This window comes from Pteropus vampyrus, unplaced genomic scaffold (genome assembly GCF_000151845.1).
Source record: "Pteropus vampyrus isolate Shadow unplaced genomic scaffold, Pvam_2.0 Scaffold51, whole genome shotgun sequence".
Lineage (NCBI taxonomy): Eukaryota > Metazoa > Chordata > Mammalia > Chiroptera > Pteropodidae > Pteropus > Pteropus vampyrus.
Genome location: NW_011888832.1, coordinates 3,394,688 through 3,421,124, shown reverse-complemented (window position 1 = coordinate 3,421,124; position 26,437 = coordinate 3,394,688). Strand labels below are relative to the sequence as shown.

Sequence of the window (26,437 nt, the reverse complement as noted above, 5' to 3'; positions counted from 1 at the left end):
GGGAGAGAAGCATGAGGGCTTACAAATATTTGAAAACTTTTCGTGCTGTATTAAGGGGAGATGTAGATAACAGTACTGTGGGGAGAAACCATGTGGACTGACAGAAATGTAGAGAAGGACGTGTTTCATTTTCAGCACTGGATGCCCCGAATGCATATCGGCATCGTACTGATGTTATTAGTAATGATAAGGTTATTGAAATGGGTTCCTCTAATGCAGATGAGAGCCATTATTTCTTGTTTCTTTTTTTAGAATTTTAAATTTTGACTGAAGATGGGAATAAGTAAATTGTACTTGTTATCTAGAAAAATTTTTTAAAAACAGTAATCATGTAGTAAATTCATATGATATGCTTAAAGGAAAATTGGAATGATTATATGAAACTTTGTTATAAGTATTAGCAGATCAGTATTTTTGTCTTTAAAAACACAACTGTAAAATCAGTTTCACACCTACTATATATATAATTCCTTCATAAATATCCAGTCAAAGTTAAAATTTTCCTCGTATTTTAATAAATGTATTCTTACACTTAACTATTTTGGGTAAAATCAAAGAAGGGCCACATATTACATTTGGTTGATTCTGTATTTTAAGTGTCCCTGTTCATTTTTCTTCTATTTTTTTATTTTGACATTGCATTTAGTCAAGTCTCTTTAAATCTGATTCCCCTTCTTTGTTTTAATTTTTTTTGCTGACGAAACTGAGTCATTGGTAGGGTTTCCCACCTTCCGGATGTTGCTGGTTACATCCCGCAGTACCTTTAACATGTTCCTTTCTCTCTGTGTTTCCTGTAAGTCATGTAATACATTTTTATTTTTAGAAATACACAACTTTTATGAATATCTACTGTTTTCCCGAACTGCTCTGTGGATGATTAAGAGTCTTGAAGGCACAACTTTTCATAGTATTATTTTTTAAATGTAAAATCCAAGATTTACGATACTAAAAAAAATAAAAGGAATATCATGTTAGCTGCAAGTAGAAACCTGTGTACTATACAAATCACAAGATGAAAATAAGCCTTTTGCTGTGAACGTGGCAATTCACAGATGTGAAGAAAGCAATAAAGTAATGGCTTCACTTCCATCAAAACTCTAAAAACAAATCTAAGGGTGAAACTCAGAAGACTTTGGCAGATTATATAATATGCTCTTGGGTCAATTTTCCCTTCTCTTTTCTCTTTGAAAGCAAGTCTTCATTGGTAGCCTGTGGAAAAAAATGGTATGCAATAAAGAAAAACCTAAAGAAGTCACCACACTAATGTTCAACACATTACTAAAATTAACTACAATTTATTGTTTTTAGAAGGTGGGTTTAATATGAATTTTAAGTAAATAATGATTATGGCTCTTCTTAAAGGAGATTAAAAACTAGCACACTGGCTTACTATAAACAATTTAAGAGAGCTAAAAGGTCTCGTAAATTAGCTTTATATTTCAGATTACTGTGAGATATTTACTTTGTTTTTGACTGCAGAGCTTTAAACTCCTTTTGGCTTTCATGCCACTTTTCTCCTGAGTCTCATCTTACCATTCTTGTTTCTTTTTCTTTTCCTTCACTGACTCTTCTTCATCAGCTAGCTCCTTGAACTTGGTGTTTTGGGATTTCACTATTGATTCTCTTCTGTTAGGCTACATTGTCTTTGTAGGCAGTAAAACTCGTGCTTGCTCAAGGGTTGCTTTGTCTATTTTTTAATTCTCTTCCAATGGTACCCCTGTCCACCTGGTCCCCTAGGCCCGAAGTGAGAGTCCTCTCTCCTGGGAAAGGTTGGAAGATTTTTAAATTTTAACTACAGTGCAGTGCAGTTTTATCTATGTTTTTGAAAATTCCTTGTTCTGTGTTTTATTCTTACTAAGGAATTATATCTATTTTATTATTTGAGCATTTTATTCCTTTATGTTGTTTTTAAAATATATGAAGTAGGAATTTTATTTTTCTATATATTTTTCCCCAATGGAGGAACTTGTGCTCTGTGATGTCTAGTCATGTGATCATTCTCTTCTTTTCGGAAGTTTATAATTTCCACTCATGTCCATACACTGGTGATTCAGTCATTTTAATTATTTGTATGCAACTAAAATATTTGAAATGGATGGATTCCCTAATGTGGGTGGGTGGGTTTGTGGGAAAATTATTCTGCCAAGAGAGAAGAGACCTGAGTCCCTACTCAGATTTTAACACCTCCTCTTTCTTGCCCAAATCTCTTTGCTGCTTCTCTCATGAAGGAAAAGAGGAATGACAGGTGGTATGAAAATGTTCTAATTTTTTAAGAGGTAACATTCATAAAGGCTAGACGCCATCCTTTTTCATTCTATTTTATTCTTTTTAGTGCTAGACTGGACCCACTAAATGTGATCTGTGTAAATCCTTGAGTTTCCCTAAAATTGAAATATGATGTCCAGATCTTTCATATATTCCTCTCAGTTGCTATCAAAATAATGTTACATATGATATCTTTATGTTACTCTATGGTTTCTTTTTCTTATAAATTTTAGATCTATTGATATGTGCCTTCTAAGTTTTTTTTTCTCATTTAGAATACAAGTTTTGGGGGGGATAAGAGCCTTTGCTTTTATTTTTTAGTTTTAGACAGCTTGCATTTTGAAATGACGACAAACTTCCAGAAAAATCACAAGTGAAATAGAGAAATTCTTTTACTTTGTATAGAATTGGAGAGTACATTGCAGCGCTGATATTCCATCACCCCCCCCCCCGATTTTAATATATATTTTCTACGGATAAGGAAGCATAATAGGAAGTGGGACTGACAGGAGGAAAACAAAACAAAATACAATTAAGAATTTTTTGACAGAATTTGATCATTGCTTATTAGGGAAAAAGAAAAATTAACTTTGAAAAAAGTCTGTCAACTATATGTTGTATGTGCATGTGAGTTGGGAAATGATCCACATTAAAAATGTTTTTAACACCTCATTGTCGATGTACTGTGGGAATATAGTTTTAAAATATTGTAATCTAGTAGCAGAAAAAATATTTGATTGCATTCTCTATTGATATCCGCTGTTAAGATTTATTGTTAAATAATTAGGATTTGGATAAATAATAGACTATTAGAAAGCTTTACAGAAGTGAGATATTGTGGAAATCATCTACGGATCTGTGGATAGTGTTGGTGAGTTAAAGATATTTAAAGAAAGCAGTAAGAGAATCTACATCTTATATACCAGCCCTGACCTCTCTGAGGATCCAGTCCCAACTTTCCAGTTACCAGAGCTTTCCATTTCAAACTCAGTGTGCAAAAAAATGAAACTCGTCATGCACACATACGTACACACCCTTTCTTAACTGTTTATTTTCTCCTTTACCAGTCCTTAGTCTGGAAACCAAATAGTGTATCTTCTTGTTCTTCAGTCATACCCCTCCCATGCCCAGTTGATTTCCACCTCTTGGAAAGGGACCTGGAAAAAAACCTAACTTTCATCCTAGCTTTATTACTAGTATCTATGTAGTTTTGAGAAAGTTACTTCTGTGTTCAAATTAATCTCTGAAAATTATGGTATTTAAATCAGATATAGAATATAGTGGCTGCGTGACCTTGGGCAAGTCACTTCTCTATGCCTCAGTATCCTCATGTATAAAATGAGGCTAAGAGCAGTACATATCTCACAAGATTGTTTTTTGAAGATTAATTGAGTTACTATATGTGTAATATTAGGGATAGTGCCTGGCACATAGTAAGAATAAATGGTAGATCTTATTATCATTATCATTATGATTTTTTAAATTGTTCGCCCTCTGAGATCTGGTCTGTCGTTTTGTAATACTGCTCTAAGAGTATCTGTCATTTGCTACTCCTCTTCTCTCTGTTACCACTAGTACAGGATTAAATTAGTTATTTACGTGTAAAATGCTCAGAATAGTGCTGGCACTTGGTAAAGTAAGCACTTGGTAAGCATTAACTCTCGTTATTGGTGGTTGCGTTTTAACATGGACGACCTCTCAGGTCAGGCAGACCCTTTCCTTGCCATTGCTCCTCCTTTGCCTTTAATTTCCTCTCCTGCTGTCCAGATTGGTCTTTCGAGGACACTGTTGGACACTGTTCACATAATGTAGCTTTGTTTTGAGAACTTTGGTGCCTAAAAGGCCTCAGACGACTTGCCAAGACCAAATAAAAAACAGTATTTATGAAAGGTAAACTCGAATTTTGAAGTAGTGAAAAATTTGTTTTAGTTTTTTAAAGGCACTGCTTACTAAAATTGTCTCAATTTTTAGAGAAAGAAAAGTTGTACTGATGATCAAATTAAGGTGGACTTGCTACTTATTTATTTCGAGCAAAGAAACAAAACTAAAATTTTATTTGAAAAACTCAGCAGTTTAGTTAGAATAGAATGTGAGGAGTAAAGGTCAGAAAGTTTGTTTTTTGTTTTTTGGTTTTCCTTGAGATATTTACGTTAAGAAAACTAATGTATTTATCCAGGTTTAAATAAGGAAAATTTTCGTTTGGTTAGTAATTCTTTACAGACAGCTCTCATGTTTTTTGAAAATTCTCAGCTTCTTTTTAGAATTTAAATGAAAATAGCTTCATTTCTCTATTTTAAAAATAACATTGTTGGCTTATTGTTAGAAGAACCCTAAGGAGCCTTATCTAATTTCTTAGAAGTCACTGGTTATGTGCTCATTTGCATGACCTGCTCTTTAACCCTTCGCTCATCTTCAGCTATTTTTATATTTTTAATATTTTAGAGTATCATGGAGAACAGTCTTTTTCGCCAGTAAATATTGTGTTGGATTTTGTTTTTTAATACTGATAGCTACATCAAGCCACTTCACCCACAGTTTTAATTTTCAGATTTTTAAAAGTCAAGTTTTTATGTATATTTTTGAAAACTTGACTGCAGGAAATGGCAGAGTGAGAGTTAATATGTTACATGGAGGGAAGAACAGTCCACTGGGGGTTAAATCGCAGAGTCTAATGGAATAATAACTGGTAGCACCATCTGCTGGCCTACTTCCGCAGAAGGAGTCAGTATTTTTAACGACATCTCTAATATTCATGCTGATGCATTTTGATGCTTTGTGCATTCATTTCTTTCTGTGCTTTGTTGGAATCTGGCTATCTGCTTATAGCTATTGAGGAAACTCAGCTTTTTTAGGAGGAGTTTACAGCCTTTTTACTTCTCTAAATAGGATGAACACTGGATATAAACTTGCCAAGGCAGAAATGTGTTGATAAATTACAATGTGTATTTGTGGAGGGTTGTGCATCTCTTGGTTGCAGCTTGCTAAATAGGCCATTTAGGAATCTTCTTTCAATGCTTTTTTCTTGAGCACTGCTGGGGTGGTGAAAAAGCAGAGGGCAAGCCTTTGTCTGACGCCAAAAATGTCTTCAGTGAAGAGGCCAAGAGGAAGGGTAAGTGAAAGCCTGAATGAGTGGGAGGAGGAGGGGTTCTTTGGGCTAAAAGGCTAATGGGATTGAATAACCTTCCTTATTACTGGCTGCTGCTGCGGGAGTCGTACTGCATCGCCATCTTGAGCTTGTTGCTGTTTTTTCGAGTCTTGGTTATTTGTGAGAGCCTGTAGGCCTTAAGGTGGCATTTTAGTGAGCGATTCTAAACCCTCCTTCCTTTCCCAGTGCTGCAGCACTGCTACGAAACCTTTGATGAGGCAGGTATAGAAAAGATACCCAGTGAATCGCACTGGAATCAGCATGAAAATGTGTTTGGAAATTCCTGGTGGTTTTTTCCTTTGCTATAGTCAGAGGCATGTTTACGGGTAAGAACATAACAAAACTGTGATCTAAGTACATGTGGATGAATGCGTGTTTGAAGAGGATATTTTTTAAATGCTGTTGATCTGCTTCCTGTGATATTGCTAAAATATTAATAATTTTAACGTAAAACTATGAAACTTGTTTTTTTCCAGAATTGCTTGAACAAAATAATTATGATATAGAAAGAGGAAAAAAAAATCCACATTTAACTCTTTCACGGAAAAACTAAAACTTTCTCTAATTTTAAGTATGGGAATGTCTGTTTACTAACTAGCTATGTTGCTGCATACATTGTATATTAAAATGATTTCAGTGATTTTAGGTTCTGGTTTCTTGTAAAGCATAGGCTTTATTTTTCTAAAAATCATGATAAAATATAAAGAGTAGTCACTCTGTATTAAAATTGCTATTTTAAATTTATTTAAAAAATAATTTTCAGAGTTCTGGAGTGAAGAAAAAAAGAATACTTTTATTCCGAATACATAGAATATTTACAGGATAAAATTTGAATCAGCTGTATGTACAGGACAAAATTTGAATCAACTAATTAAGAATGCTGTGAAAATATTATTGGATCTTTATTATCCTTTAACCTTCATTTTTAAAAGCAGTAGTTGAGCTTTTTATATCTACACGAATTTCCAGATCAGCAAAATGTTTTAATTTAAAATTTGTAGCACGCACATATTTACTCACGTATTTTACTTCCTTAAGCCTAATCTTAAATTTTCAGATGTTCATGTTGGTTGTTTTTTATGTACTCTGTATGTTGTATAAATACTGTTTTGGTTTCTCTAGCCTCCATCTTCCAAGAAGAATGATGGTTCTGGGACATATACTAAGTTGCAGAATACCCAGGTGAGGATCATGTCTGAGAAGAAGCAGAGAAAAAAGGTGGAATCAGAAAGCAAGCAAGAAAAGGCTAATCGTATAATATCAGAAGCCATAGCCAAAGCAAAGGAGCGCGGGGAGCGCAATATTCCACGAGTCATGAGCCCTGAAAACTTTCCTAGTGCTTCAGTCGAAGGAAAGGAGGAAAAGAAAGGTAGAAGGATGAAATCCAAGCCAAAGGACAAAGAGAGCAAAAAAACAAAAACTTGTTCTAAGTTGAAAGAGAAGACAAAAATTGGGTAAGTTGGTTAAGATTAAATTTAATGCCTTTGAATTTTTTGTTAAAGTGCAATCTGTCTAGTCTTTTCGTTCTGATAGGTGTGTGATGTGTTTATGCCCACACTGGAACTTTGAAAAGTTAAATACTATATGCACCCTGTTTCTTTTTTGAATAAATTAAGTAATATTCCAGGACCTACTAAATTTCACTGTTCTGTGAACATGGCTTTTGTACATTGATATTAGTAAAAAATATTTAAAAGGAAAATATTTTGTATATAAAACAGAGAAAGAGAAAACTAAACCAAACTCATATTGCTCTGCCAGTTCCTAATTCACTCTCTTTACAGAATATGTGTTACAATTCTTTATAAGATAACTTTACCTCATAGTTGTACAGCATTGGACGCCTTACAGTTTAGAAACATGAAATATAATATTTTCTCAAACTCACAACCGTGGACTAAATGGAATGGCAAGAAAACTAAGACCATTTAAATCATCAGTTAGCAGCCCTCTGCTCTTCCAGTCTTTCTGATTTACTTTATATAATAAAGAGGCCAGGTGAGGATTAATGCTCCAAGAGAATTATAAGGACAGAGAATTGCTCTAGGAGGGTACATTAATCCTGTGTGTTTTTATTTGACAACTTATCTAAACATTTTCAGAAAATGTAATAAATATTATTTTTTCTATAGGTATATTTGCCTTGCATGCAAGGGTGAGAATAACCTAAGTCCACCATAGTTTAGAATTGTTTTTGCAGGAATACTGGTCATTTTTTTCAGGCTTTATATGAAAAGTTTCAGATTATTTATTTAATTTATTTTCTTTTTTCCGCACAAGAAAGTACACAATAAAGAATTCTCTTATTATGAAAACCTTCATTTTTTAAAGAAATTATTAATATATTTTGTGGCTATTTAGAACTAACAGTTATGTAGACCAAATTCTCAGCATTTGAAATGAGACCACCAAGCTGAATTATATTGTTAGATCCTGATGCCTTTCAGTCCAGACCATTAAATAACATGGGCTCTCTTATCATAATAGAGCAATAATTAATATTATTGATTTTGTTATTTTATTTGCAGACAGCTAAAATTAAATTCGAAAGTTAAATTTCTGCTTCTTTTATATTTAAAGGTTTTGGTATGAAAGTATCTTATTTTTCCATTATATGTCTAGTTATACTTTAGGAAACCTCATTGAATTCTTTAATGTATTGAAAGTTAGCATAATTAAAGTTTTTTAGTTTTATCTTACACAGAGGTATAGGCAAAGTCGTGTAGTACTTGGAAGGGAATTTACATAAAATAAGGAAATTTGTAGGGAAACTTGAAAAGTTACTGCAAGTTTAAATTTGGGGGTGGGTAGGGAATAGCTAAAGGCAAAAAGATGCCAGAAGTGAATCTGGTTCAAGAAAAAAGAATGAACATAAGGGGAATTTAGATGTAATTAAATTATAATAGAAAAGCATGGATTTTTTAAAAATATGAATTGATATGGTAGGGAATAGTAATTTATTGTGGTGGAGTATCTGACTCATACTGTGGTGTTTGTATTTTTATTAGAAATAGATTATAACAATAAATTGTTTTAATATTGCACAGCATTGATCAATTTGGTACTTGTTTTTTAGAGATAGCATTCTTGAAAATAAGGTGAGAATTGTACTGGAAAGATACGTACATGGCGAGATATTGAGTAGTTGCTGAAACTGTTGAGAGTATAGAACTTTTTGATACGGGAATTTATAAATTGTAGGCAGATAAGTAAAATTGAAGTTTGCCTATTGTTACTAAGCTGTTAAGAGTAAAACACTAATTTCTTGATCATCTGTGTCAGACAAAGGCAAAGATTATCATCATTTTGGAGGAAAAAGCGTACTTGGAAGTGAAATTCATGTACAATCTAGAGTTCCTATATTAGTCAATTGAAAATTTTCATTACTCTTCTAATAAGCCACTACATTTTATAATTTTGAATTTGCCGAGTTTTTAATTTTTGTGTGAAATCATTTAAATGATTTAGTTGCATCATTTTAATTAACAGCATTTTATGATGTATTAAATTTTTTGTAAAAATTTTATTTTTCTATTAGTTTTGGATGAATTGAGCTGTCACTAATATCAAATGACTGATGTCAGATAAAATTGAAGGGAATATATGTTGGAACTTAACCACCGACAATGTGAAACATAAATTTTAAAAGTAACTAAACTTGTAAACAATGTCATGTTTGACACATAGTTAGAGTTGGTGTTTATTTAATCCATGTCTTTGATTTGGTATACTCTAGGAAGACTAATCTGAAGAAAACCAATACTGCCTCTGCTTGCTGGTGTGCATGAAACCTTTCATTATTTCTGTCACTTTTATAGATTAATGTTTGAACAGTATGAGAAGTAGTGCCCCTTTCAGGGCACTTTGATGTAGTCTCATGTAATCGTCACAGTGATTCTGGGAGTTAGGTTAGGCATGCAGTATGATCATGTAAATTTTTTGGCTTTGGAGCAAGTTGCATTTGTTCAAATCTTGGTTTTGTCACAGCCGCGTGACCCTGGACAAATACCTCTCCAACCTTTAGTTTCCTTATATGTAAAATGGAGATGATAGTACTTGCCTTGCAGTGTTATCTTGAGGATAATATGATATAATCACATTGAAAACATGTAGAACAGTACCTGGAATGTACTTTGTAAGTGTTAGCCATCGTTATTTTCTGAAAACATACAGAGCGAATAGCTGTTGATGGAAAAAGCCGAGGCCAGGAGCCACACCCCTTCTTCCTGCCTAAACTCATTCGTCTGCCTAGGTTTCCTTTCCATCAAGGTTGTGTTCCTAAACAAGATGAGTTAAAAAAATCAGGACAGACAAAAACAAAAACAGTTGCTATTTGTTAAGAGAGATAATAGGTTAACTTAATGGCTTTTTTTATATAAGCATTCCTCTCTTTGTCAGGTTACCTAGAGTAACCATTTTGGACTGGTAAATTTTGTTTGAAACATGCCTGCAGTTCGAAAGGGTTGCCCATGGTTATATGGAAGGGCATGAGTTAAAATGGAAATGGCAGGTGTAAAATTAAAGAGTGAGGGAGGACAGGAAGCAACCCTCTTCCACTTTAACATTTTTTGTGATCTTGGCAGTCAGGTTCTAACAAGTTGCTTCTCAAGTAGAGTAGCAGGAGTTTCTTCAAGTAATAGTAGGTACATAATAGATACAGGATGGATTTTATGGAATGAAAGAGTGGAAGGTTAAATATTAAAAGGTAACACATGATCGAATTTGATTTGTTGAAAATAGAAATGGCATTGTAATTCTGCATAAAACCACAGGGACATAACTGGTTTAGTAGTAGACAGTTAAATTCTAAAATAAAATCATTCTAAGACTTCCAGTAGAATTTTCTTATGGTTCCATTCAATTTTAGATGATGAAGCATTTTTAAATTTTGGGTTTATATCTTTGATGTTTAAATTTTGTTTCCATGTTGTCACAGTTTATTTCTTTGTATTGTAGATTATTGGACTAACATAGGTAGAATGCTTTTGATACTTAAAAATGTTCTTGTACCCTTATAAATTTAATTGGTAATAGTCTTTCACAATTAAACCTTAACTGTTCTTTTTTGTATTCATAATTATTTTTTCTGTTTGTTATAGGAATGCTAATTGTCAGATGCTAGAGTTACCGTTTCTCTTAAAACGTCTAAATTGGGACATGATTCTCAAACTCAAGTAGAAATTAAGGATGTTATGTTTTAAAGGAAAAGAATGAAACATTCAGCGATCTCGGAATTACATTATGCCCCTTATTGCTATAGTCTTTTTGAACCCTCAAGAGGGAAGAAGGAAAATGACATTATTACCTATCATCATATATGTGCACACACACACATAAATGTAGGTGTTCATTAAACAAAACATGTCAGCATGTCCACATGTATGTCTATAGAGGGACATTTACATCTATATAAAATATAAGGGAAAATAATATAAATGAATAAACGTCTGAGAAAAATAAGATGAATTATCAGAAATTGAGAATTATCACTTTATAGTTCATGTTAATAAAGTGACAGATAAGACTCTGATTGAAAATATTCAAGATAATAATTTAGTATCTGTTTGGATAAAATATAAATGTAGTAATCATTTAATCATTTCTTGGCATATGACAAAATTTTAAATACATAAATTTATTATGTATTTTTCATTAATCATATGCTATCATTAGTCTCTATAAGTTCTAGAATTTTTTAAATTCTCAGCAGATAAAATGTTTTGATTTCACTCCTATCTAAACTTGAACTTAGTGAAAATCTGAAATGTATTCATCTATAGAAAGTATTGATATATACATTATTTATTATTAATTTCATTAAGACATAGTTCCATTTTTAAAAAGTACACCTTTACATAAATTGTTAGTAAAGTTTATCATTAGCAAACGATGTGCTGTGTTTCACTCATCGATTATAAGACCATTATTTTATTTGTCGATAAGAAAGAAAAAAGATTTTCTGAGCTAAAACTATGGCATGTTGTTGATTATTAGAGGAATCTTGATTTTATAGATGTTACTATGTGGGGAATATGTGTGTCTTAGAACTACTGAAATGAAGTATTTGATTTTAATGTTCCTGTTTGTCAATATTTTTAATATAAATACCATTTTAAAAAAATGTTTTTTAATAAGAATTAAGTGATAAATATATTGACTATGATTAATACTTAGCTAATACTTGTTTCCTCAGCAACTATTTATTTGAAACTAAGTAATTCAACTTTTTGAAAAAAAAAGTCCATCCTTAAATAGGAAGTAATTTGTAGTACAAGTTACCAAAAGCTTACACTATATTGTTACTTTCACAAATTTAAGGATTAACTAAAATAAAGAATTCTTTTAAAACTTGATCGTTTTTCCCAGATAAGTTTGTTACAGTCTTGAGTTGAACCCTAAGATGGAGTAATTTCACCAAATTAAATGTGTTTCTTAAGAGGTTTCTATTTGATAACTTTAAAAATAGACCAGTGTTTTTCACTTTGCTTATAAAGAAAAAAATTATAATGTGAAAGTATTTTTGCTTGTTTCTTTCACTTATGATGAATTGGATGCATTAATTACAACAAATGGACTAATTGGATAAGATAGCATTATTTGTCCAATTATTGCAATGAGAGAATCAACAGGAGGCAATTACAGATCGACACAGTGTAGACTACAACTTATTACTTACACACAGCCTGTACTAATAATGTGTGGGCAGGATTTAGATGAGTGCATAAATTACATCTGAAAATCAAATACAGACATCAAGTATAAACACTGAGGTTTTCTAGTGCCTAGACTTATCAAATGAATTAACATTTCAAATTTATACATAACGTGGAATTGCTCTTTGATTTTTGAAACATGTTTTAATATTTAGTTCTTATATTTGTCTGAATATCTGTTGCTGAAGTTTGCTAACATTGATAACAGATTCCTTTCGTGTTTTAACAAAACAAAACTTGGATGAAGCTTTTATTGTGAATATATTCTGTATTACCTTTTCGCTTTCCCTTGCTATTTCTAGGAATAGCAAACTATCAGTTTATTTGAAGAATGTATCTATAATGAAATTGTAGTTTCATTTATAATGAAATTTTATTAGAATTAATATTGTAAACTCTTTGCGAGCCATGACTTAAGAATGGAATGGAATAGAATGCTCTTTGGTAATTGGATATTTTACTTAACTGATTTTTTCCCCCTACTTTTGGATCATCTAATTTCCTTCAGATAACACTTATGGTTATCATTTGTCATTGTATGGGCAATAGAGATTTCTGATTGCTCAAAAGTTAGGTTTTCTTTATCCTTAGTGATTTACTAAAATATAATACAGTTTCATGTTTCTCTTTATGAAACTGTTCATTGGTTTAAATATCTTTTGAATTATTGAAGTTTAGTGTTATTTTAAAATCAGTAAGATATGTTGGAAATAGTAGAGTAGGTAGGAATAGAGAGACCGTATTGTCCATAATATTGACCATATTGCTAAACATGTGACTTTGGCAGTTTATTTCATCTTTTGGAGCTGAAGTTTTCTTATTATTATAGTGACACCAATACCTGCCTTGCCTATTTCAGAGTTTTTCTCAGGATCAACTGAGATATTGTAGGCAAAAGCGCTTTGAGATTTAAAAAGCATTCTATAAATATAAAAGTTTTATTATCCTCAATGTTCCTAGAGTAATCTACCGTAACCATTCTGAGCCAGCGGTTCTTAGATCCAGTGGAGCATCAGAGTCTCTTAGGGAATTTTTCGAAGTCCAATCAAGATACTTATCTACCTACTAGATAAATATCCTGGGATTGGGACCTACATAGCTATATATTTTTTAATATTTTGTTTTGAACTAATTTCAGATTTGCAAAAATAGATCAGAATTCCCTTAGGCTCTTCATCCAGCTTCTTCAAATGTTAACATTTTATGTAACCAAAGCACAATTATCAAAACCAGGAAATAGAAACACTTATACAATCCTATGCAATCCTATTAGCTTATTTAGAGATCTCGTGCAAATTTTGTCAATTGTTCTGTGGGGTTTTTTATGTTGTTGTTGGTTTGTTTGTTTTTTGGTGAGGGTCCAAATCAGGATCCTACATTTCAGTTTGTTGTTATGTCTCCTTACACTCCTCCAATTGGGATAATTCCTCAGTCTTTCTCTTTTGTGACATTTTCAACTTGGAAGCATGTTGGCCACTTACTTTGTAGAATGTCTCTCAATTTGGGTTTGTCTGATGTTTTCTCATTAGGAATCTGTATTTTTAACAGACAGCCTCCTAATGAAGCCTGCTGTGTACATTTAAGAATTATTGATCAGTACCAACCTAATTTTTGTTTCCTTTTGTGATATCACCTATATACTATTTTAGAGCTCTTAATAAACCTATATGACTTCTTTGTTTCCAAGAATAGTGTTCTACATAAGTAACCCTCAGTTTTAAATCTTTTAAAAAGTTTTTAAATCTTAAAATATTTATATTTGACTCAATTATGTAGCTAATAATGACTTCAAGTTTTAGAATTAGCTTTTTTCCTAACATGGAAATGTACCCTTTCTGAACAGAAAGGGCATGTGTAAACATATTTGGACTTCGAAAGGTTTAGTAGGAAACTACTATAATCTGCACTGTCTCTTCAAAGTTAGGGTTTGAAAAAAGATTTTTATGAGTTAAGAGTGGTTAATGAATTCATAAAATAAGATGCTATTTCAAGCCTGTGGAACAATATTGAAAGAAAATATAGTATATGAAAAACAAAAGGATCTTTTTTCTATTTTAAGTGCATTTTTAAATTAATACAGTGAAGTTCGTCTAAGATATTATAGCAAACAGTTTCACTCCCCTCTACCAAAAGGGGTGGGTGTTTAAGATTGATTTGGCAGCACTCATTATTATTATTTTTTTTTAGAGATTTAAGCAGTATTTACCTATAAGAATAATGTTTAAGAAGCTTAGTCCACTGATCTTAGAAAGTTTTCATTTAATTACCATTACCACTAGAAAGAAACAGTGTAACCTCTTCATAGTCACTCATAAATACAAAAACAATGTTAATATCTCAGCTTCTGATTTCATTGAAGTTTTTATTCAGTGGGATGTCCATCTTTACGCAGCCACATGGATACTGTATCAGAATGTGTATTTCACATAATTCATTTAGCTTACCCAACACTTTTAAACAGTGTGTTGAAAGGTATTAACAGGTCTTGATTTGCATTTCATAGGAAATTGTTACTTTAGTAACTAAACATTCTTTTTACTAGTTTTGTTAATCTACAGACTAGTCTAAAACATGCATTTAGGGTTGGAGGTGGTTAGATAATGGGAGAATGCATGAAATGTATATTTCTGCTACCCAGTTTTACTTAGAGTTATCCTTGACCTTGCCATTGGAAATGAGCCAAAGGAGTTTATTGAGAACTAGAAGGGTGTTTGTGTCATGGAGCCAAGGGTGCAGAGAAGGAAAAAGGGGTTAGTTATGCTTTGGTAGATAAAACTTTAAATTTCCATTGGATTTGGCATTACCAGGGTCATTTGTGGCCTTAGGCATTAGGAGTTCAGGCTTTGAAGTGAGGCATTAATTTTTATCTCTATTCCTGCTATTGGTGTGACTTTGAACAAGGTATTTAACATCTCTAAGCCTCAGTTTCTTCTTATAAAATAATAGCATTTGCCTTTGAGAGTTGCGTGAACATCAAGTGAAATAATGCATGTGAAGTTCAGATTACAGTGGGTTGAGAAAGGAAACTGAAACAGTATAGACTATTTTAAGAACTGTGGATGAGAAGAGGGAAGAACATGTGATATCTAATAGTAGATATGATCTCAAGGAAGATTTTTATTTTAGGAAGGAAACCAGAGAGGAAGAGGGACCAGAAGAGGGAGGAAATGACCAATGAAAGTGGTGAGAGGGAATGAAGTGTGATTGTGGTTGGTTCCTTAAAATATTGTTTCATAGTATCTTTTCTCAGGTTCCAACATAAGCTGTATTTTACTCTTATTTATTTTCATCACAAACTCAGAAGAATGCAGATGAGATACCAAGTGAGAATTACCATTATCCTGTTGAAGGTGGTAATCATACCGATACATGAATAACCTGAGGATAAATTCTGCTAGAATTTTTTCTCGCCTTAAATCTAGTCATCTAGTTAACCAAGTCCTGCTGAGTATGCTTCCAAAATTGTATCCTTTTTTGCCTCTTCATGCTTATCCCCATGGCCCTGTATTGCTGACTGTTCATCATTTGCTTTATCACTGGTTTGCCTGCCTTGCATTTCACTTACTTCTGGTTGCATTGCTCTCTCATATAAAATTCTCCCCTCCCAGTTTTATTGAGATATAATTGACATAACATTGTATTAGTTTAAAGGTGTACAGTATGATTTGATATATGTAGATTTGCAAAGTTATTGCCACAATAAGGTTAGTTAACATCCATCATCTCACGTAGTTACGAATTTTTTTCTCGTAATGAGAACTTTTAAGATTTACTTTCTTAGCAACTTTCAAGTATTCAGTGCTGTATTAAGTATAGTTACATCACTAGAACTTGTTTAAAATTCTCATTTTCCAGTTGCATTTTTTTTCATTCATTCAAAGATATTTCAGTGCCATTTGTTGTCAATAGTGAACAGGACAGATGCTCTTTAAATTCTTGTCCTGTCGAGCTTAAAAGCTGGCCTTAAACTTTTCGCATGTCATACAAGGCCTGTGAACTCCGCCGTAGTTATAAGAGCATCATCCCTCTGCTTCCTCCTCCTGCGATACTCTGTATCCCGACATGCTCTTAACACTGTATAGTCTTTGCTGTGGCATCCCCGTACCTAGGATGTACCCTACCTCTTCTTTCATTATGTGTTAAACTCCCTTACATCGTTCAAGTCTCAGACTTCACTTTTTCTGTAAGGCCTCCTTTACTCTTCAGTAAACATGAGCACTTCTTCCTTTGGGTTCACATTATGTCCAGTGCTCAATTCCATTTTAGCATTTTAACTGTGATCATATTCTAACAATGACTTAAGATTAGTAACCGGGTCTCCTTTATCTTCAAATCTTAGAATTTAGGGAAGTGCCTGGCATATAAAATATTAGATGTAGCGATCATTAGTTGAAAAATTACTGTGTCAAGACTTTGCTAAGAGGTAACATATATTATCCCACTTAATTCTCAACAACCATAGAGGCAGCTGTTAAAATATCTCTGTTTCCTAAGCATGGACACTAAGGCAAAAAGAGACCAAGTCATTTGCCCAGTGTCTCACAGATGGTTAAACAGTGAACTCAGGATTACAGTCTTTGACCCTGTGATTTCAAAGGGCATGCCCTTCACCTCCAAGTTCTCCCACAGTAGAACTACTAAATTATTGTTGAAAAATTCTGACACATATCTGAAAGTATTTGGTGACTTTCTTGATTAACACTTAGCATGGTTTGTGATTAGTATGGTACTTTGAAATCAAGCCCTCCCATCTGTTGAAACAGTTAAGGAGATATGGGAGCTCTGTACTTCTACATCGGATCTGGAAAAAAAATCAAAAGCACACTTTCATTTTAGACATTTGTATTTCGTGTGTGTGCAAATATTAATATACGTATATACACATACACATGAGAGGCAAACTGTTGAAACATAAAAAATAAAGTTCTTAGGAACAGAGTACATTTAAGATAAGCCATAACATATATGAAATCATTAAACAACATTTAATTGTTAAATTGTTTTAAGTAAGGGAGACATTACTATAGGGGAGAAAGAAGTAGAGGCTTTTAGGGAATCGGGGAGATTCAGGGACATTAGTGGGATTTGAATTTAGTAAGAGGTAGAAGGAAATTCCTCATTTCAAATCTACAAGATAATAAAATAATTATTTTAATTACTAAATACAGTTAGTTATAGCACCTGATATTTTTCCTTTGAAAAATAATCTTGAGCCTAAGAAGTGATAGAACTTGAGTGCCTTTCTGTGCTTAGAAGTATGTTAACTGTAATAGTGATTTGTATTTGCTCCATTAGAATACAGTTTTTGTCTTGAAAAATGCCATATGGATTTCGTGATAATTATCATCAGTTGAACATTCAAGTGCTATAAATGAAAGAAAGTTTATCATGGTAATCTTGATTTGACAAAAAATGGAAAAATGCAGGGATCTTACTGTTTACTCTTTTCCCTCTTAAAACAGCAAGCTTATTATTACATTGGGTAAAAAACAAAAAAGAAAGAATGAGTCTTCGGATGAAATATCCGATGTGGAGCAGATGCCACAGCATACATGCAAAGAGGAAGACTCTCAAGTGAGTATTCAATTTTTTTCTGACAACTGAAGTACTGGTAGAATTATCTAGATAGCATAATTTTGCTTTATGGATTTTTATACTGCAGTTTACTAGTAAAATACATTTTATCGTATAGTAGAGCTTAGTGTGACAGCATTACCACAATGTAGTCCTAGCGATATGTAGACCTGGGAGGAAACTGACATATCCTCTCAAGCCACTTATTTTTCATATAATGAAACTAAAGCCCAGAGAGGTTAAGTAACAATCTGAAGTTTCTGCTGGCTTTTAGCGTGGAGAAGTAGCTAGTGATATCCCGTACTTAGAGTGCTTTTGAATGAACTTAATGAAAGACATCATAATTTTTAAAATCACCTACAATGATAAAGCAAATGTATTAAATCATTTCTAGAGATAACTCCTTTGATCTGCTCTGTCAAAGAAAAAAACAACCATTTATATTAAAAATCCCCTGATGTAGACAAAAATACTGTGCGTTTTGCCCTTTTATTTTAAGTAAGTGGATATTCAAAATAACCTTGTGAAGTTAAAAAATATATATATATATAGTGAAGGTCATAATAATTCAGGCCACCCTCTGCTCTCTAATAATTAAAGCACGACTATAGGCCGTAGGGGTGGTGGCAGTTGTTGAATTATGGGGCCAGAAAGCCCCTGAACGGCCTTTCTTCTTCCTTACGCAGCTTCTTGTCCAATGGGAGAGTAGTGAGTGGCTCAAGGCTCCTGGGCTGCTGCAAGAGTTGAGGTAAGGGCAGTGACCGAAGCTCCTGATGTTATATGGCCTGGCTTTCTCTTTATGTTATCCTTAACTTAGGGAAACTTTTACTTATTCGATATGAGAAAATTCAGTTTAATTTTTACTAGAATAATGCTGGCCATTTTTCCATTATGTAATTACCAAACAGTGACATGGCAGGATAGGTTAACATGGCACATTTCTTCCATACCTTTGACTCTAGTATTTGTTCGCTTTGATAGGTCTTGCTCTAAAACACACACTCACACTCACAAATGGGGAAAGTTGGAAGTATTTTCTATAAACACTTATAAATCTGTATTATTGACATATTTAAATGTATCATCATATAAATGATGGAGAGGTCCTTATAGCTTTCAACCACAATTAATTGTCAAGATTTAAAGGCTTGAAAAGTAGTCTAAGGTTTGGAGTCGAGTAGAAATTTAAAAATGTAAATATGATACTTAATTTTTTACCTTTAATCTTAATAGAGAGCACTCTAGTAGTCTGATATTTAGACTTATATTTTTTAAAGCCTCTGCAGCAGATTATATTAGGATTATTAGAGAAAACAAGTAATATGATATCACAGTTATGTCATTTAGAAGCATGTTTCTGACCTCTTATGTAAAATACTGTAGCTCGATCTTTGCAGCCTTTAAGACATAAGGGAAAAAGGTAGAAGAAATTTGAAGAAAGAGCTTGTCACTATTTTAAACCGTGTTTTGCAAAACATCATGGAGAAAGAAAGCCAGAAAATCACAGCCAAAACTGTGGACATCGAATTACTTTTTATGTTTTTAAAGTAGTAGACAGAAAAGTATGACAGTAAGATAATCGATGAGAGTGACACCTTGTTTGGATTCACCTGATATCTAACCATATAACCTAGTGGAATATAATTTATAATAAAGTCAGCTATAATCTTATAACTCATAGATGAAATCTCTTAGACTAATAAAGTCTTCATAGGATTAGAGAGCAGTTTACAATGAGTGGCCCATGTTCTGTCTTGTTAAGAATTACCTGAATGTGCACTTCTTTGAGTTCAAAGGATTCTTTCAGGCCACTCATTTTCTGTTGACTGAAGACTAAGTGAGGCATCTCAAAGCATTAATAGATGCATAAGCGACTAGAAAGGAAACTAATGCTGAAAACATTGAACAGTGTTCTAAAATTATACTGAATTATTCGCAAGCTCCATTATTTAGAAGTTTTGTGCCTGGTGAGACACAACATTGTTAATACATGTTATTGTTAGACTAATAAATGTCACTGTCGGTTATTAATTTAAATTAGTCTTGAACATTAAGAACTGTAGGATGCCTGTAATAGAAATCTGAACACTCCTTTAGACTGCTATTAAATTAGAGATCCTTAGAATTTTTCCCCCAGGGAGAAAGAAATATTTCATATCTTTCACAACAGGATATGGGAAAATTAGGTTTCTTGAAGTCCCGTTATTAAGATTTTTATATGCCACCTTCCTGTCTCCAATATTAACAAAAGTGGTACCTTGAGTAAATGTCCTCTTGGCCAGGAGATGATGACCCATCCTAAATGAGGCATGAAGTTGTCTACTGCATTTGGCTGAGCTAACTCACCATATTAGTACCTTTCTTTCTCACAGTATTCTGCTAGAGGCAAAGGCACGTTAAAGGCCACTGCAACCTTTCTGGATGCAAATAACAAGTTTGTCCCCACACTGCTCCTGATTCAGCCATTCTTGTCTTGGCTATGGAAGTATGAAAGACGTACTAAATTGAAGACATTGTCAGAAACCAAAAGGAGAAAACATGGGTTATTTGCTGGTTACATTTGGTGGTGGTGGGGGTGTTATGGGAGTTACTGAATATACAAAAGAAAATAAAATAGGAACAGGAAGAAGGGGGAGATTTATACCAGATACCGAGCAATACAATAGTTGGCTCAGATGCTTCCACCCACAAGATTTTAGAGAGGTGAAAGAAGGCAAACCGAAGTCCTTTGGGATTTTCAAATCAATATGAGAGTTTCTTTTTATAGAGGGAACATCAAATAATATTAGATATCTAGGGAGGTAAGTAAAGCCATGTGTATTTGATACCTGATTTAAAATTAGATTATTTAAAAATTATTTTACTACATGTAATACTTTTTTTAAGGCTTAGTTCTGTTTTTATGATACTGATGTTCCTTATTTTTAAGGAAAGATAGTAAAGTTAGTAAAACACTGGTTCCTTTCTCATTCACATTTAATTATTTCCGTAGGTTTTATACTTTATTATTTTGTGTATTTCTTTTAAAATGTTTTATATCATTTTTTGTTTTTTTTTTTTTCTTTTCTGTTTTAAATGTAAGTTCATGGGTTTATGGCAAATGTTATTTAATTTTTTCTAGTTTTATATCCCTGATTAATAATTTAACCAATATTTATCTGATGTACTTTTTAGATTTTGGGCAAAAACTACGAAAGTTTTAATAGTATAAATATGTGCTGCCCAAGGTGTGAAATAGTTAAATAAAACAGGTGCCTTTTTACTTTTATTAGTAATAGTTTCTAAAGAAAAATAATAAAGCAATTACTAATTACTAATAAAATATATTTTGCCCAAAATGTGAAATAGTTAAGTAAAATAATCTTTTTATTCTAAACAATTTCTAGAGAAAGACAATAAAGGTATTACTAATCTTTGTTATTCTAAACTTTAGGAAGTTAATCTAAAGATTGCAAACCTGGATAAGGGAAAATTATAATCTTCCTTTAATTAGGAAAAATGAGAAAAGATGACTGTTGCATACAATTTTGAAACATTAATATATAAAACTGCCACACTGGTGTAATTATTTTTAAAACCTTTCCTTTAAAATAAATCATGTAAATATGATCCTTATGGTTCATTACAGAAAAGAAGATCAAATCGACAAATCAAAAGGAAAAAGTATGCGGAAGATGGAGAGGGGAAACAATCTGAAGAAGAGGTTAAAGGCTCTGTGAAAATAAAAAAGAATTTACCTCCTTTACCTGGTGAACAGCCTTTACAGTTATTTGTGGTAAGGCAGATTTGGGATTATTATAGCAAAACATTTTAAACCAACATAAATTCCTTAAAATGCTTTCGTTAGCTTTCCTCCTGAAATCTTTGCCAACTTTTGCTCCGGGATTCCTTAATGTAGTTAATAAAATCTTTGATAGTTCAGATCAGAAATCTAGAGATTCATCTACCTCCCAAACACATAGTCCTGAAACTCCTCCAAACTCTGTCCTTTCTGTAGCATATTTCTAAGTTACAAACCTGATTATAGTACTTTTTCTGTTGAAAACTGTAATGATCTCCTAAGTCTTCAGAAATATTGATGCCTTCTTAATACAGCCTATGAAGCCCTTTATGTGGATTTTCTGGCCTTGTCTCCTGCCCCTTCTTTCCAAGCAGTCATCCACTGGCTTTGTGGATATAGTTGCCCAAATGCGTTGTTTTGACACCTCTGTGTCAGTGCGTATGCATTTTCCTCTTTGTATAATTCTTTTCATCTTTCTTATCTGGATTGTGAAGAGCCACTCTACCCTGCTAGCTAGCTGAGTGTTCTGGCTCCTTGGGCAAGCAAGCACTTACCTTCTCTGTGCCTGAGCTTCCTACCTAACCTGTCCAATGTGGATGCAAATAGTACCCTACCACACAGTGTAGTTGCAAGGGTTAAATTAGTTACCATATGTGCTTAGAAGAATGCATATCACAGTGAAGCATATCTTCACTATGGTGATGAGGCCCATAACGAGGACAGTAATGACGATTTATTTTTCATTTTTCTATTCCTAATGTTTAACATGGCACCTGGCACATGTGCTAGATAACCATAAATGTTCATTGAATTTTCATGTAGTCATAAATATACAGAGTGGAAGCTATAAAGGAATTTTCAGAATGTGTCATTATTTGTTTCCTCCCTCCTTCAGGAAAATCCAAGTGAGGAAGATGCTGCAATTGTAGACAAAATACTATCTTCCAGAATTGTGAAAAAGGAAGTAAGTGATGGTACATTCTACTTTTATACTTCAGTATTCCAGAGCCTGATAATAAAAGTCATAATTATTGATTTTATTTTCATAGATATCACCTGGAGTGATGATTGATACAGAAGAATTTTTTGTAAAATACAAGAATTAGTAAGTATTTCAGTTAGAAAAATAATAGAAAGACGTTGATTTAACTATAAATATATTTAACTATATTAAGATAAATTAATTTTATTTTATCTTCATTTTACGTGTTGTATCACGAACTTAAGCATTAATGAAGACTGAAAACCTTTCATATTACAGTCAAATTTTTTTTAGAAAACTGATTAATATCAAAATGGAGGAATCTATAATACGCTTTTATAAATTATAGACATTACATTTGAGTTTGACTTTTCAGAATTCAGCTTTTTCTTATACTTCGGTGAAAGAAAGTGTTTTAAATAAAATCATTGTTTTCAAAACAAGTTAACTTTCTTATCTTTTCAAAACTTACAATGAAGAGATAAATGATAAATCATATCTTGTTACCTATATGATTCAGTTTATCATTCTGTTTATAGCAAATTGCAGACATTAGACTACAGTCTTAGGATATAGTGATCACAGAGGCAGGCTATTGACATTTAATAAAATGATGAACTACCTATTTGTAAAGTGGAAGATAATATTTTATATTGGAATTCTATGATTAAAAATAAATCTAAATAAACCAAAACATGTATTCTAATATGTTGCTTTTATAAAAATTTTAGCTCCTATCTTCACTGTGAGTGGGCCACAGAACAGCAGCTCCTGAAAGATAAAAGGATCCAGCAGAAAATCAAACGATTCAAATTGAGACAAGCACAAAGAGCACATTTTTTTGCAGATGTAAGAGAAATAAATAAATTAGACAATTATGTGTTGAACTCTGAACACATGTAGCATTACCAATCAAAACTTCATTATTTATTTTACTTCTTAGACTTTAAACTTCGATATTTGAATACAAATGCTATCTACATTTTTTTTTTCTTTTCCCAAATTTAGCTTGAAAAGTAGCTGCAACAGGAACATGGATAATTCAAATAGTAGATAAATCCTGTATTTTAAATTAGCATGTATTTAAATACTTAGAGTTGAATGTGAGTATATCTCAGAATTTTAGCAACAAAGTTAGTCACATAATGGAAATGATAATGTAGCAAAAAAATGGAAAATAGTATTTTTCAGTACATGAAATTATTTCATATTTTCTGTACCAGCTATGTATATGAACAGAACATCATTGAAAAAATTCATTTACCCTTCTAAGCTTTACTAAATAGTCTCATGTTCTTTCCCGCTCTAATTTTTTTTTTAATAGCCTATTTTTGGTGCAGTTTTAGATTAGTATAATTTTCACTAACTTTTTAATTTGAATTTTTTTTAAACTTTTTATTTTGGACAATAAAGTTGCAAACATTATACAACAAATTCCCACATATTTTTTAATTAGATTCCCTAAATGTTAATATTTTACTGTTTTTGCTTTATCATTCACATTCATTCTCCCTCTGCAAACCTCTCTCACATGCATGTACATTTTTTTCTAAACCATTTGAAAGTAAGTTGCAAATACTTCTGTATTTATTTTCTGAAAACATTTTCTTAGATAATAATAGTAGAATTGACATGATGTTAGTATGTTTATAGCAAAAATTGTATGTGTGCTTATTCTTGTCCAGAGTCCAATCCAGCATTACATGTTGCATTCAGTTGTCATGTCTGCTTTAATCATTCTTACTTTGTTTTTTATTACCTTTTTTAAAAAAGAATGTAGGTGATTTATTGGTAGAATGTGCCTAAGTTTGCAGTTGTGTGATATTTCCTCAGTATTTAGTTCATACATTTTTTAAAAGAACATCACAAAAACGATGCTTGTATTCTCATTGAATCATATCAGGATATACATGGTACCTATTTCAAGTAGTACATTTGACAAGTAAGAAGTGATTAAGCGATGAGAATGAGGAAGGAGGAACCAATTTGAGTTAAGTAGAATTTGTACAGATTGATAACTTATTAGACGTGGGAGATTAAAAAAGAAATCTAAGATGACTTCTCCATTTCGGGCTTGTGTAACTGGGAGGGGCGTGGAGGGGTGCTGTGTTACCATTAGCCCATTCAGAAACTACAGGAAGAAGGATCAGCTGAACAGTAAATGGGAGCAGAGGGTATGAGATAGCTCAGATAGTTTGCATTCAGTTAGTTTGAATAAATTCTTGAGCATAGAAAAGAATGTTTGATCAACTGAGAGATGAGCCTGCAGGTGGTGTTCAACTTTTGGACTTGAGGAAAGTAGTAACAGAAAAGTATAGAGGCCTATTTGGTTGGTTTTATTATATATAACATGGTGATTCATAATATAAATAAATATCCTAAATATCTTTTAGAACTTCAAATAGAAGTATTCCATTTTTTGGAAATGTAATTGAAATCAAACTTATGTGTCCTGTAGTGACTAGCTAGTGTATTTGTCTTCGTCTTCTTTGTCAAATAGTGTTACTTTTTCATTTTTAGATGGAAGAAGAACCATTTAACCCAGACTACGTTGAAGTAGACAGGGTGTTAGAAGTCTCTTTTTGTGAAGACAAAGATACTGGTGAGGTAAATATTTGGTAAAAAAAATTTTTTTTAAATAAGAAAAACTTAAACTTTCCATTGTTTAAACTTACTACTTTTTTAAAGTTAATGACCTAAAACAATAAAAAAAAATTTTGTTACTTCTTATTGATGTAGGTTAATATATTTAAACTCTATTTTTCTAAAAGGTAAAATTTTTTTTATAGCCTGTTATTTACTACTTAGTGAAGTGGTGCTCATTGCCATATGAAGATAGTACCTGGGAACTAAAAGAAGATGTAGATCTTGCGAAAATAGAAGAGTTTGAACAATTGCAAGCGTCAAGACCTGACACAAGACATTTGGTAAGAATGTATCTTAGACAACTTCATAAAATCTTAGCACTTCTTTATTCAACAGGTTTAATGTAATCTTTAAATTTTTAATTTAGTCTTTGGTGCAATTACTACTGTATTTTCATATTGCTACAGTGTCATGTCTGTGTGTTAATTTATTCCTTCATTAGCGGGTATTCTAGTTTTTTGCTATTATAAACAATGCTACATTGAACATTAAGCCCTTGTATAAGTTCCTGTAAGATAAATCAGAATTATAATTAGAATTATAAAGAGCATAGGTACATTTAAAACTGTGAAGAATATTTTCTTCCAGAGTACCCTCCAGAAAAGTTATGAACACTTCTACCTCATTGCTGAATTTAATAACTTCCCCCTAATCTTTTTTCAGGTCATTTATAAAACTATCACAATATCAATTTCAACTCTAGAGTAATTAATTCTCTGTCGAAAATATCCATATTATAACCACATTTTCCTTCATTTCTATAAACCAGTTTCTTATCCATAACTAAATAGTTCATCTACTTCCATAGTACCTTTATTTTTAGAACCTTTTCTATAGAATATTATGAAAGACATACATAAATTAGACACACTGATTTCTTATAGATTACATGCAAATCTCTTCCCTGCACGCACACACACACACACACACACACACACACACACACACAAAACTTGAGTGGGTTATTGATTTTTCTGTTACAGAAACTGGAATTCTAGAAAGTTATTGCAAGTTCTGATATTGCTAATAATTATATGAATTTTTGCTTTTCATTTATTTAAAACATAGGATGGTTCTCATATGAATCCAGTTTGGGGAGCCAACCAAAACAAATTCATATTGAGGAGATATTTTATGATTTTATTAAATATGTTGGCTTGTCCTCTTTGCATTATAATTTGGTTATAGAAATTTCTTAATTCACTTAAGAGGGAGTTTATACATGAAAAGACAGGGCCAGATCACTTTTGGATGAGCACCAGAGTGGGGAAGGCTTCCATGAAAAATTTAGTGATATGATATAAGAAAAGAAAAATGAATTAATTGTTCCT

The 26,437-nt window shown here is 32.4% G+C and overlaps 1 protein-coding gene across 13 annotated transcripts in view; it reads left to right on the top strand.

Annotated features, from left to right (window-relative positions):
- Positions 1-26,437, top strand: part of CHD9 (chromodomain helicase DNA binding protein 9) — a 168,005-nt gene that overhangs the window by 76,373 nt on the left and 65,195 nt on the right. For 9 of the 13 annotated variants that reach the window (XM_023530646.1, XM_023530645.1, XM_011360141.2 and 6 more), the window contains exons 3-10: positions 6,533-6,864; positions 17,586-17,697; positions 21,326-21,472; positions 22,374-22,442; positions 22,528-22,583; positions 23,192-23,309; positions 24,981-25,067; positions 25,250-25,387. In XM_023530646.1, coding sequence (XP_023386414.1) covers positions 6,533-6,864; positions 17,586-17,697; positions 21,326-21,472; positions 22,374-22,442; positions 22,528-22,583; positions 23,192-23,309; positions 24,981-25,067; positions 25,250-25,387 — 1,059 coding nt within the window. Of the gene's footprint in view, positions 1-4,851; positions 5,375-5,461; positions 5,737-6,532; positions 6,865-17,585; positions 17,698-21,325; positions 21,473-22,373; positions 22,443-22,527; positions 22,584-23,191; positions 23,310-24,980; positions 25,068-25,249; positions 25,388-26,437 lie in introns of those variants that run through there. The other 4 variants (XM_023530650.1, XM_023530649.1, XM_023530648.1 and 1 more) reach the window with 3 other exon arrangements.